We start from the raw sequence: 13,132 nt of genomic DNA, 5'->3' as shown, positions 1-13,132 counted from the left end.
CTAAATATTCAAAGTCACTTCAATAAATATCCATGGCCTGAATTCTCAATGCAAAAGGTTAAAATGGATTAAACTCCTCAAAGACAATAGGACACATCTAGCAGGAATATGGGAGACTCATTTGCTCTCACAGGACATTCAGGCTTAGATCCAAACACTTCCCAACACAATGTTCTGCTACAGGGAAAGAGAAAACTGATGGAGTAGCAATTCTAATTCGACCGGACCTTCCTTTTCACCCATCATGCAAATTGGGTGACAAAGAGGGCAGATATGTAATATTGAAGGTCACGATGCAGAATAAACCCCTTATGCCAGCCACAATATATACTGCCCCAATACAAGCCAATATGTCTTTTTACAGTCTTTCCTCCCCACGCTAAGGGTAGAAGGCTGCATGATGCCAATGGGGGGACTTTAACATAGTATTCAACAATGGCGAAGATAGGTCGAGACAGGAAAGGTGGGGACAGATTCAAATGGCAGCGGATGTTAGATTGTCCATAACAGACATGAGACTGAGAGGCCTCTGGAAGGAGGAACATTTGGGAGTAAAGGACTATCCAGATTATTCAAGCGTCCATGATTCATACTCGTGGATTGATCATATCCTACTGGGCGAGGGCATAGCGCATGTTAGAGGGAGCACAGAGATATGATCCATCACCATCTCCGACCACACCCAATCTCTTGTCTGGTGGATGTAATGGAATAAGAAATACGGCCACACTGGTAGAAAACAAGTCCACACATAGTCCCAAGACTCTATATTTATGAAAGTGCTAGGACTAGAAGCTCCAATTCCTTTCCACAAGAGTGAGAACCTCACACCACAAATGGTCTGGAATGTTTTTAAGGCGACAATTAGGGGGCCCTTCATTGGGAAACAGTACAAGACAGCCAAATCAATGGAAAAAGATAAACTAATACAACAAATCAAGGATCTCTAGGGGGGCACATAAATCATAAGGTACTAAGAAAATACTAAGGAGGCTGCAAGAGGCTAGAAAGCAACTTCCAACCACATAGAATTCCTGATTCATAAGCCAGTAAAAGATTCTATGAGCTGGGAAATTAACCAAACGGACGCCCAACCTACCAGTTAAAAGCACAGCAAAATACTAATAAAATAAGGGAACTGAGGGATGTCAATGGTAGTCAATACTGTCGGAGGGGAGACATAATGCAGCAGTTCAGATCCTTCTATGAAACCCTTTATACAAATGAAACAAATAAGGGGGCAGTAGGAAAATCCTTGGAGAGAGTGCATTTGCCTAACCTGGCTAATACGGAGAACTTGAGCAACCTATCATGATGGAAAACGTTATGAAGGCAGTAGTGGCTCAGAAATTAGGGAAATCCCCTGGTCCAAATGGCCTTATTCCCCTCTTCTATAATAAATAAAAAAAAAAAAAAAAAAAAAAAACTGCTGAGTACTTATTCATCCCCTAGTCAATCTGTGCAATACAAGTAAGAATCAAGAAGCAGTGTGAACTACAATGGGGGGAGGCAACAATTGCAGTACTCCCTTAACAAACAAAAGATCCAGAACTTTGTGCCTCGTTATCGCCCCATTGCACTTTTGAAAACGGATGCAATAATATAAGCAGCAATGTTAACCAAAATAATAGAATGGGTACTCCCAAAATTGGTCAGAGAGGACCAGTGCAGGTTTGTAGCAGGCCGCCAGGCAGTTAACAACATCTGCAAGGTATTGGACCTTACTGATAGACTACAAGCAAATATCCCCTTCCACCCTAATCTCCATAGCGGCAGAGAAAGCATTCAGTGGAATGGGACTTCCCAAGAGAACTCTTGAAAAGATGTGGACAATGATTAAAGCCATTATGGCAATCTACGTAGCCCCAACATCCAGGATACGAGCGAATGGATTACGCAGAACCATTCTTCTTAAACAGGGGGACCAGACAAGGCTGTCTCCTGTTTGTGCTGGTGGTTGAACCTTTAACTCATTGCATAAGAGACTGTCATGAGATAATAGGCTTTACTGAGGTAACTTATATAAAATGTCATTATTCCTCGACAACATCTTATTTATGCTAACAAAGCCTAAGAAATCCCTCCCCGTGCAGCAGCAAATCTTAAAATAATTTAAAATATCATCAGGGTTTAAAGACAACCTCTCAAAGTCTGAAATGCTAAATATTAACATACCAGAGAGCCGATGGAATGACTTAAAAGCCACATTTATGTGAGAGGATGCAGGAAGGAGTCTTACGTATCTTTGTATTCAAATTCCAGCTAAACTAACAGACTTATGTAAATAGAACATCCTAGAAGCAATAGCAAGGCTAAAGGAGGATCCAAGGACCTGGAAGCAGTTGGCTATTTCGTGGTTAGGCAGACTCAACTAAGTGAAGATAAATGCCTTACCGAAACGCCTTTATATTTTCCAGACGCTGCCCCTGTACCTTCCCGGACAAACACTGGCACAACCAGTGGTGGACTGGGAACCAAAAGAGGCCATGGAAATAATGTACAAAGTGGCCCCATTTTACACATTTTCAGCAAGCCCAACCATTTTCCTATGGGAACATTTGGAAATAACACACACAAGGGTGCAGAGGCCTACCCAGAAATGTCCAGAGTTCTCTATAGGCCAGTTATGAATTCTTAACAAGTGGGTCTGTGCCTCAATAACTAAAGGCGGGGAAAATGATAGTCGAAGTCATGGTTGGCTGCCAGGTTAAATATGTACTGTGGTTCTGCTGTTGGTCACACACTTCTACTGTCTGCTCTTCCCTCTTTTGGCTTTTCTGGCCCTACTTTATCCTGGTTTGAGTCATACCTATCCCAGAGGACTTTTTCAGTCTCCTGGGCTGGGGTTTCTTCTAAAACGTGTCCACCCATCTATGGTGTTCCTCAAGGTTCGGTTCTTGGTCCTTTCATTGTTTCTCTTTATACCTCCTCACTTGCTGGGGTTATTTCTTCCTTTGGATTCTCTCATCACTTTTATGCTGATGACACGCAGCTCTTCCTTTCCTTTCTGCACTTCACTGATGGCATCCACATTAAGCTTAGCACCCGTCTCCTCGCCATTCAGTCTTGGTTGTCAGACCACTTCTTGGTACTCAATGCTGCAAAAACTGAGGTTATTTTCTTTCCTTCCACCTCTATTTCTCCTTCTCTGCCACTCCATTCATATAATGTCCCCCTTCACAGCTACCTGCATCTTCTGTGGCCCTTATCTGGGTCTTTATTTTGATTCAGATCTTTCTTTCAGTCACCATATTTCCCTATCTGCCCGTTCCTGTTGATTTCATTTGTACAACATTCGAAAAGCCTGTCCTTTCATGACTTTTAAGGCCACTCAATTGTTGTTGTCTACCCTAATTTTCTCCTGGCTTTTCTATTGTTCTTCCACACTCTTTGGACTTCCTTCATCTCGTCTTGCTCCTCTGAAATCTGTATTTAATGCTTCTATCCGTGTTCTGTTTTCTTGCTCCTCGTGATTCTATTTCATCTTTGACTGATCTAGGATGCCTCTCTTTTCATCATTGTTTCAAATTTGATTTTCTATGTGTAGTTTTTAAATCTCTCTATGGCCTTGCACCCCCTTATCTATCTTCTCTAATCTCATGCTACTCTCCTTCTCATTCACTTTGTCGTTCTTCTCATTATCTTCTTAGGGTTCCTCGTCCTCCCCGTGTTCAATCCTGTTTCTGTTCTCTCTCTCTTTTGGCACCTTTACACTCTTCGTTCCATCACTGTTAATGTATCCTTTCGGGTCTCTCTGCGATCCCTACCTTTTTTCGACTGGTTAATGAAGGTTATCGTAACCACAGATATATGCTGTGTGTCAAATCTTAATTTCATTTTATTGTACCGTTCTTGTTCTTATGTTTAGTGCTTTGGTGTAAAGCGCTATATAAAACCAAATAAATACAAATACAATACTTGTGCTGCCAATTGGAGATTGCGGGGCAAGTGGTAGGCTCGGCTTGCAACAGGGGCACCTTCTCTGATGGAGAAATGCTGACACCAATGATTTCATCTCACTTGTTGACAGTATAGCTGAAATGAACGAAACCCCTCCCCCCTGCAATCTTTTCAGGGAGTGGGGGGAGACCAAGCACTACATTCTTGTGTACACAGTCATTTCCACCATCTTACCCAAATATCAAATTAGGGAGAGCACCCCCCCTCAAAGTTAGAGAAAGTAGGAGGGTATCAAGCTGCGTCAATGTTAAGTTATGTGGATATAGGAGGGGGTTGACTTTACAAGGATCGGGCCCCTCTCTACTTGCTAGATCCTCAAAGATAGCACAGTCGTTGTTCTCTTCTTGTAGGTCAGTGGCTTTGTGCTCCATAACATCCAAGCTGCTCCCTAGAAAATGGTTAATTTCTTTTATCAACTGGTAGGCATCACCCGAGAGCTTAATGGGGCTGTGGGGCTGCACCTTGGAGTCAACACCAGGTATGAGAGTCAGTGCCAGCATTTTCCTTATTACAGTTAATATTTTCCTCTTAGGTTGGTTGAACATCGGAAAGCTTCTAGGTTGGTTGAGGATTCAAAGTTCAAATGGACCCCCGCACCCGTTTATCACCTTGGCTGGACGGAATGTAATGGCACGTTCAATATTGACGAACAAGAAAGATACAGTGACACAGTGTCCGACAACCAATTCTATATCTATGACATGCAATCACCACAGCTGTGCTGCTTCGGAAAAAAATCTTCGGCGTCTGCGTCCTGCGTCAATGACTTCGATACGCCGCCCTCAAGGACCTCCTCCGACGGCAGACGTCACTGGATGTTATAAGTAGGACGCACAACGCCTGTAGCCTCAGTTGTAGTTTTTTCCCAGAATGTGTGGCACCAGTCTTCTGCCAGTCTGACACACAAAGCCTCGCGGAAACGTAAGCTGCAATCGCATAAGAAATTCTGTAGCGGGGAACGCAGGGAGGGAGCGATATGGAATACGTCGTCGGACCATCCCATCGAAAGAACGTTACCAGGTAAGAGAGTAACTTGTTCTTCGAGGGGATTGGGTCCTCCGACGTATTCCATATCGATGACAGACTCCCAAAGCAGTACCAACGCAAGGAGGTGGGAAAAGAATTTAGAAAACAGAAATTTAGAATGCCCAATCAAATTGCAGAGTAAAGGACCGCCTTGCCAAAGGCCAGATCCTGCCAACGGATGGAATCGAGGGAGTGGTGACGTACAAAAGTATGTACCGAAGCCCAGGTGGCTGCATCACAGATGTTACGAATAGGAACACCCCTCTGTAGGGCAGTAGAGGCAGCCATACCCCTGGTAGAATGGGCCCGCAAGCCGAACGGTGGGTCCTTACCCCGCCAAGCGGTAACACTCAGAAATAGCCAGAATAATCCAGTGAGACAAAGTCTGTTTCGTCACAACTTGTCCCAAACGCTTTCCAGCATAACCAATGAAGAGTTGATCGTCCACTCTGACCCGGGACATGCGTGAAATATAAAAGCTTAATGCTCTCCTAGGATCAAGCCTATGGAGCCTCTCCTCTTCCTTACCAGGATGTGGAGGAGGATAAAACGCCAGAAGAACAACCTTCTGGCCTAAATGAAATTCGGACACCACCTTTGGAAAAAAGGAAGGACGAACTCTAAGGACAACTCTGTCCTTATGAAACACAGTGAAGGGTGGCTTAACTGAAAGTGCCTGTAACTCACTCACTCTGCGACCGGAAGTGACCACAACCAAAAATACAGTTTTAAGAGTTAACAGTCTCAAAGGGCATGAATGCAAAGGCTCAAACGCAGCACCCATCAGAAACTTGATAACAAGGTTCAAATCCCAACCAGGCACCTGGAAAGGTGACGGAGGGAACACATTAGTGAGCCCTTTGAGAAACTGAGAAATTAAAGGAATTTTAAAATAGGAACACTCTTCAGACGAGCGCTTAAATATGGACAGCGCCGCCAGGTAACCTTTAACGGTACCCACTTGCAAGCCCCTGTGGGCCAAAGAAAGCAAAAAAGACAGAACCATGGGAATGTCACATGCAAAAGGATCCACATTCTTAACCCTGCACCAGTCGCAGAACTTACGGCAACGGCAACAGTACAGGGACTTAGTTGCTGGCCGTCTGGCCGAGAGCAACACCTTCACTACGTCTTCAGGAGGGAGGTCCCAATCCTTATACCTCAACCTTTCAGAAACCAACCGTGAAGGTTGAGGGATCAGACCTCTGGATGGAGAACCTGACCCCCCTCCCGTGAGAGCACATCATCGGTAGGGAAGACGACTTGGAGGGCAGATGGACAAGTCGAGAAGGTCCGGGTACCACGTCCTCCGGGCCCACGCCTGAGCAATGAGGATCATCCGGGAACCGAACCTCCGTAACCTCTGCAGTACTTGCGGAATGACGGGGACTGGATGGAACGCGTACAGCAGTGGGAATGACCACTACACCACGAACACGTCTCCTAAGGCTCCTTTTGTAGGAAATTCCCGTGAGCAGAACCTCTCGCACTTCTGGTTGACACTGGAGGCGAAGAGATCCACTTGAGGGGTCCCCCAAAGGGCGAAGATCTCCAGGAGAATCTCCTGAGCCAACTCCCACTCGTGAGAGATCGCGCCCTGCCTGCTCAGAGCGTCCGCCGTCTCGTTTTCGTCTCCGGCCAGATGAACTGCGGAGATCTAAACTTCCTGCTAGGCTGCCCAGAACCAGAGCTGCATCGCCTCCCTGCACAGAGGAAGTGACCCTGCCCCCCCTTTTTGTTGAGGTAGTGCATGACCACCGTATTGTCCGTCAAGATCAGGACATTCTTCCCTGGCACAGTCGGCAGAAAAGCCTTCAGGGCAAACCTGACGGCCCTCAGCTCCAACAGATTGATATGGAGTCTGGACTCCAACGGAGACCAACGACCGCTGACTCAACTCGTTGGCATGAGCTCCCCATCCCGTGAGGGATGCGTCCGTCACGAACCTCACCTCCGGCCAGGGTAGCCAAAATGGAGCCCCCTTCATCAGATTGTCTTCGACGGCCCACCACAGAAGGTCCTGTGCGACCGAGGACGGCACCTGAACAGGGTCCGACAACCTGCCAGAGGATGGAGACCACTGGAGCTTGAGTGCCTATTGCAAAGATCTCATCCGCAACCTGGCCTCTGGCACCAGAAGAATGCAGGATGCCATGAGGCCGAACAATCACAAGAACTCGAATGCCGGGAGACTTTGGGCAAGCTGAAACTTGTGCACCATCTGCTGAATGTGATGAGCCCTCACCTGGGGCGGAAAACACTGCCCCAGGGACGTGTCGAGCACAGCTCCGATGTACTGGAGCCTCTGAGTTCGTGTCAAATGGGACTTCTTTAAGTTGAGGGAGAAGCCTAGCTTGTGGAGGGAGTGGCATGTGACTGACAGATGATCCAGGACTTGCTCGGGAGAGCGTGCCCTTATCAACCAATCGTCCAGGTAGGGGTAGACGTGAATCCCCCCTTTCCTGAGGTGCACTGCCACCACTACCATGAGCTTGGTGAAGACCCTCGGGCGGAGGTCAATCCGAACGGCAGGACCCGAAACTGAAAGTGCGAGTCGCCAACCGCAAACCTCAGGTACTTCTTGTGCTTTGGTTGTATCGGCACATGAAAATAAGCGTCCTTGAGGTCGAGAGACACCAACCAGTCCTGAAGTTGAAGGGCCTGGAGGACTTGAGAGAGAGTAACCATCTTGCACTTGTCCTTCCTGAGGAGTTTGTTGAAACCGCGCAAGTCCATGATGGGTCTCAATCCCCCGTCTTTCTTGGAAATCAAAAAATAAGGGGAATACCATCCCTTGTTCCTCTCCGCTACAGGCACCAGTTCTATGGCGCCTTTCTCCAGCAGGGATTGAATATCCTGCGCAAGGAGCGGATCCGGACTCTTCAAAGAGAGATTCCCTGGTGGATTGTCTTGAGGCCTCTGCCGGAAAGGAAGACATTAGCCGTGGGTTATGATCTCCAGAACCCACACATCTGAAGTAATGGCGCGCCACTCTGCAAGATGCTGTGCCAGCCTTCCCCCAACCGGCGAACCATGGGACATGGCCTCATGACTGAGCTGAAGCGGCTGCGGCGTTGCCCGAGGGTAAAGAGGCAACAGCCCGAGCGGCCTTTGCACCTCGACTACCTTGTTTTCAACCTCTGGCACTCCTACGGTGGCCCCTTTGACTGGCAGCTCCTCTCGTTTTACCAAAGGATGAGTAATAACGAAAGGAACCTCCCCTCCATTGTTGTCAGCTAGGACGAAAAGGCGACTTTGCTGTAGCTTTGGAGGTCTGCAACCTCTCAAGGCTCTTGTCAGCCTTGCTGCCAAAAAGATTTTCCCCGTCAAAGGGCATATTGAGGAGCTGGGCCTGCACATCAGGAGCAAACCCCGACTTCCGCAACCACGCAAACCTGCGTATCACTGTGCTCGCCGCCATGGACCGGCTGACGCAATCTGCCATGTCCAAACCCGACTGAACGGCCTCACACATGCCATCCTTAACCATGGCAAGGAAACCCTCCCATTCGTCCCCTTCGGGAATATGTTCAGCTGCTAAGGAAACACAGTTCCACAGAGTGTGCGTGAAACGTGACAAGGCACATACGGAGTTGGCCGCCTGAAGCGCCATACCCCCTGAAGAAAACTCTTTTTTCGCCCAGCCGTCAAAACGCTTGTTGTCCCTATCAGGAGGGATGGTAGGATACGACGCCTGCTTTGCCGGGGCCGTAGCCGCCTGCACCACCAAACTCTCCGGAGTGGGGTGCTTGGTCAAGTAGCAGGGGTCGCTAGAGGCTGGGCGGTATTTTCACGGCAAAGACTTGCCCTCTGCCGGGAGACTCTCCGGAGCAGTCCAAGCCGCCACCACCCTCTTCTGTTGGAGCCATATGGAACGGCAGTACCGGGTCAGTTGGTGGACCTTGGTCGAGGATATCCGTAAGGTCATCCTGAAGAAAATCCCCTGGGGGAGCAGACCATCCCAAGTACTCGGTGACCCTAGACATAAGACGCCGGTACGAGGAGTCGGCATGAGTGCCAGGCTCAGGCCTACAAAACTCCACCTCCGGAGAGGTGTCCAGCCCAATGGCATCGTGCAGGGACTGCCGCAGGTCCTCAATTTGGCTATGGCCCGAGAGAATCTCATCTGGCACCGTATCAGAAACCATGCCATCATCAGAGCCCTCATCCACCTCTGAAATAAACTCAAGATGGCAGTAAGAAGGCACAGAATGTGGAACAAAGCCATGCTTGACCTTGGCCAGAGCCTTTCTAGGGGGTTCCACCGACCCCCGGGGTACCCCTGTCGAAACAGCCTCGAAAGGCGTCGAGTGAATCAGCATCGACGCCGAATGCGGCGCCGACAGCATCGATGGCGTCGACACAGGCCTCGAGGCCGGAGCCCCGAGCGGGTCCCTCGACAGCCTGGGCGCCGATGGCATCGATGACTTCTTCAGAGGCGGAGCCTCGAAAGAGTCCGTCGACGACCTCGGCGTCAACGTCTTCCTCAAAGACACCACAGGTGCACACGGTCTCGAGCGCGTCGAGGAGTCGAGGACCGGGGCATGACGAGAACGATTCCCCTTGTCCGAGCGGGACCTCTCCCGCGAATCGTGCCGACCACCCGAGCCCAAAGGCGTGCGAGCGGTGTCTCTCGACCAATCACGACCTACCCCACTCGGAGGCACGGACGGACCAGTGCCCTGCGATTCGAGAATCGCCAACATTTTCTTCCCGAAGGAAGCCCATTCCTCAGGCATCGCATGCTTGGTGGGATAAGCGACCTGCTGACGGGCACAAGTCCTTGGATGACGACGGGGAAGGCGACCGATGACGGCGCTTCTGGGAGTGCCTCGAAGCAGCAGAGGAGTGGCGGGACCGACTCTGGGGCCGAGACCCACTGGACTTCCAACAATGCGGAGAGTCGCCCCTCGAATCGTCCGTCGAAAGCCCCGAAGACCTCGACTTCCGTGGCTCAGACACCTTACCTACCAACAACTTCTTCTTGCGCTCCAGCAAGGCTTTGGACGTGAGCGACTGGCAGTCGACACAGTCATCCGTGTCATGGGCCTCCCCGAGGCACCAGAGGCAGGCGTCGTGCGAGTCCGTCACCGACATCTCGGACCCATAGTCCCCGCACTCCTTAAAGCCCGGACATGGGTGGAAGACGAGGTAGACATCTTCACGAAGAATATACTTCACAATACGAACAGGTTTGAAGAACAGAAACTCTAAAGAGTCGAGGCGCAGCGAGATCTCTGAAGCGAACACGTTTGCGGAAAAAACGGAACTGAGGCTACGGGCGTCGTGCGTCCTACTTATAACATCCAGTGACGTCGGCCGTCGGAAGAGGTCCTCGAGGGCGGCGTATCGACGCAGGACACAGACGCCGAAGATTTTCCAAAGCAGCACAGCTGTGGTGATTGCATGTCATAGATATGGAATACGTCGGAGGACCCAATCCCCTCGAACTGTATACACAGGCAACTCACACAGCGTTTGAGATCTTAATTTTCTGTACCACATAATTCAAAGGAATTAAATCTAAAATGTACATATTTCTTTCACAATCCTCGTATCAAAGCTTGACATAGGGATTTAGGGCTGGACTTAACTCCTGAGAGAACGTGACCAAATCTGGAAACAGACATAAGACCTCTACTTGTATTCAACACTGAACCACTTTATAAAATGCTCTATAGATGGTACCAATCCCCAACTAAGTGTAGTAAATATCATATCGTGAAGAAGAGCCAGGCCTATGCCGGAGAGAGTCTTTATGCACTTTTGGTAGACCTTCCCGAAACTAGTACATTACTGGGATTCCGTGTTTAATTAAAGTGGGGGCCTACTACAGACTCAGATATCCACAAATGTAGTGCTAGTACTGCTGACAACGTAAATAGAAGAACCAAAACTACCCTGGACATCAACAAAACTAGTGGGAACAGCTCTTCTAGCTCCAAGACTAACTATTGCTAAATTATGTAAATCTTAGAAATGCCCAAATTTGTTAGACTGGTATAGCATGCTATGGGATATCATATCTAATGAAAATCTCACCCACACATTGAAAGGAGACCTTGCAAACTACGCATCGATTTGATGGCCACTCTTGGAATATGTCAGGGAACTATAACACTACATGCCCCCAGGCTGAGAATAATGGGTCTTAGTATTTATGACAATGGAGTGAACTTGAGCGAATGAGGAGGAAAAAAAGCCAAAGTGTGGAAAGGCATCCCTTATGAAAGTCACAATATATGAATTGAAACTGCATTGCTCCTTTCATAAAGCTGGAAATATTTCCATCTTGTTGAATCTAAATATCTCCTTACTTTGAGACGTGGGTGGGGGAGGGAGGACACTGAGGGTAAAAGAAAAAGTGGTGGAGTTTACAGAGCTGCATCTAAGAGCATTAGGAAGGTTCAGTTTAGCAAATAAGTTTAAATTTACAAGCAGGACACTGTCCAATTAATGAGGAGCAATGCTATGAAAACTGTCAAAAATATGTTATACAAAATAAAAGAATGCAACACATATTCTGCTAAAACATACGTTATAATTGCCACATACTGATTGTACAAAAATAACATTTTCTAAAACTGGTCCACTGATCTTCTCACATCCCAATTTCTTGCCTTTGACATAATCCTGCAAAAAAACTCCTTTGGAAAGTTACAGAAATGTGCATAATTGCCTTTGCGTCTGTGTATGTATAAATGCACACAGGCATAAAAATGGAAACCATATGTGCTCATTGTTATCAGAAGAACGTTATGAAAACAAACTGACAGAGGCCCTCAAAAAGCATACAGAAATAGTGCATAAATAAAACACACTGCAGAACAGGCACACACAGTATCACAAGTAACCGATGCACTACACCACATGGATTGCATAGCATCCGATACACCTGTGTTCAAATTTCTTCTGTACAAATATTTGTGACCTTTGAGTTCCATTTCGTTCTGTTGCAACAGTCCAGTGTCATTCCTTAGTACACCCAGCCTTGCTGAGGGTGATTAGTCCCTTGTGCGTTCAGATTACAATACAATCTGTGTTAACACCTTCTGCAAACATGATCAAAAGAAACACTGGTAAAAAGTAACAGAGAACAAAACTTCCCACTAAACACTTAGTAAACCATAAAGAGTCAACATACATCAAAATAGGTTGTGTCATTCAAAAAATGTGTTTCAGTGCAGGTAGGATCTCCGTGAACTTCAGGTACACTCTTCTTCCAAGAGTGCCAGAGGGGGCAGCCTGGCACTCCTCCTGAGAAACCCAGGAGTACAATCTTCCACAGCACAGACCCATATACACTAATTGCAGAAAGACAGCCCATCATGGCCATCGCAGGTGCTTGTGAGGTTCTGTGGGCCCTGTTGATCGGCGCTGGTTAGCTCTGTACTTTGGCAAATTCTTTTCGCAACCAGAGAGAGTCTTCATAGAAGCGTGGGTCCCCAAGGCACACAGCGGTTCTCTTGTAGAAGTAATAATACAAAACAGCCACTGCAAGAAAGAAGGAATATCAAAGAACACATTAAGAAAACTGTAAACCACAGGGCATGGCAGGATAAGGGTGGAGATGTAGAGCTACACAACAATGGGTGAGAAAATGGGAGGCATGGAGAAAAAAGATGAACTTACCAGCCCGTCCCTCCACTCTCCCCACACAACCTTTCTTGGCCTGCCCACTCCTTCCTCCCACACAGTTCTGAGTTTATAGCCCAGATCAGTGATACCAGCAGAGCAGTTGCCCCAGGAAGAATCTCCAACAGCATTGTTGCTTGATCTGAGGAGGAACTTTAAATGCAGCTTTTCTCTGCATGAATTACTAAGTGCAGGGTAAAAATATATTTTTCATGTCTAAAATAATACCACCATAGGGCTCAATGGGAAGGGGGAAGGTGGCAATAACGGTACCGCAAGGTACCGTTATTGACCCCGGTGTCCCTTTGCGGGTCCCGTCCTTAAAGGGATGGTCTAGTAAAACATTTTATTTAAAAAATAGATAGGCAACATAAAAAAAAAATACTAGCATTCTCCGTTTTAAAACTTTCTATGTAAAATTTTGAGCTATTCAAGCTCAAAATTCGCAAAAGCAAGCACATGGGCGCATCCATTTTGTGAAATGGATGCCCCACCTGTGCTGGATTTTGCT

The 13,132-nt window shown here is 47.6% G+C and overlaps 1 protein-coding gene across 5 annotated transcripts in view; it reads right to left on the bottom strand.

Annotated features, from left to right (window-relative positions):
• Positions 1–11,507: 11,507 nt before the first annotated feature.
• Positions 11,508–13,132, bottom strand: part of TMEM138 (transmembrane protein 138) — a 390,769-nt gene continuing 389,144 nt past the window's right edge. For all 5 annotated transcript variants that reach the window (XM_069623866.1, XM_069623867.1, XM_069623868.1 and 2 more), the window contains one exon: positions 11,508–12,480. In XM_069623866.1, the coding sequence (XP_069479967.1) occupies positions 12,368–12,480 (113 nt within the window). In that variant the 3' untranslated portion in view covers positions 11,508–12,367. The remainder of the gene's footprint in view (positions 12,481–13,132) is intronic.

This window comes from Ambystoma mexicanum, chromosome 11 (assembly GCF_040938575.1).
Source record: "Ambystoma mexicanum isolate Mex_15411 chromosome 11, UKY_AmexF1_1, whole genome shotgun sequence".
Lineage (NCBI taxonomy): Eukaryota > Metazoa > Chordata > Amphibia > Caudata > Ambystomatidae > Ambystoma > Ambystoma mexicanum.
The sequence above is the reverse complement of the archived record's forward strand: the minus strand, read 5'-3'. Positions and strand labels throughout refer to the sequence as shown.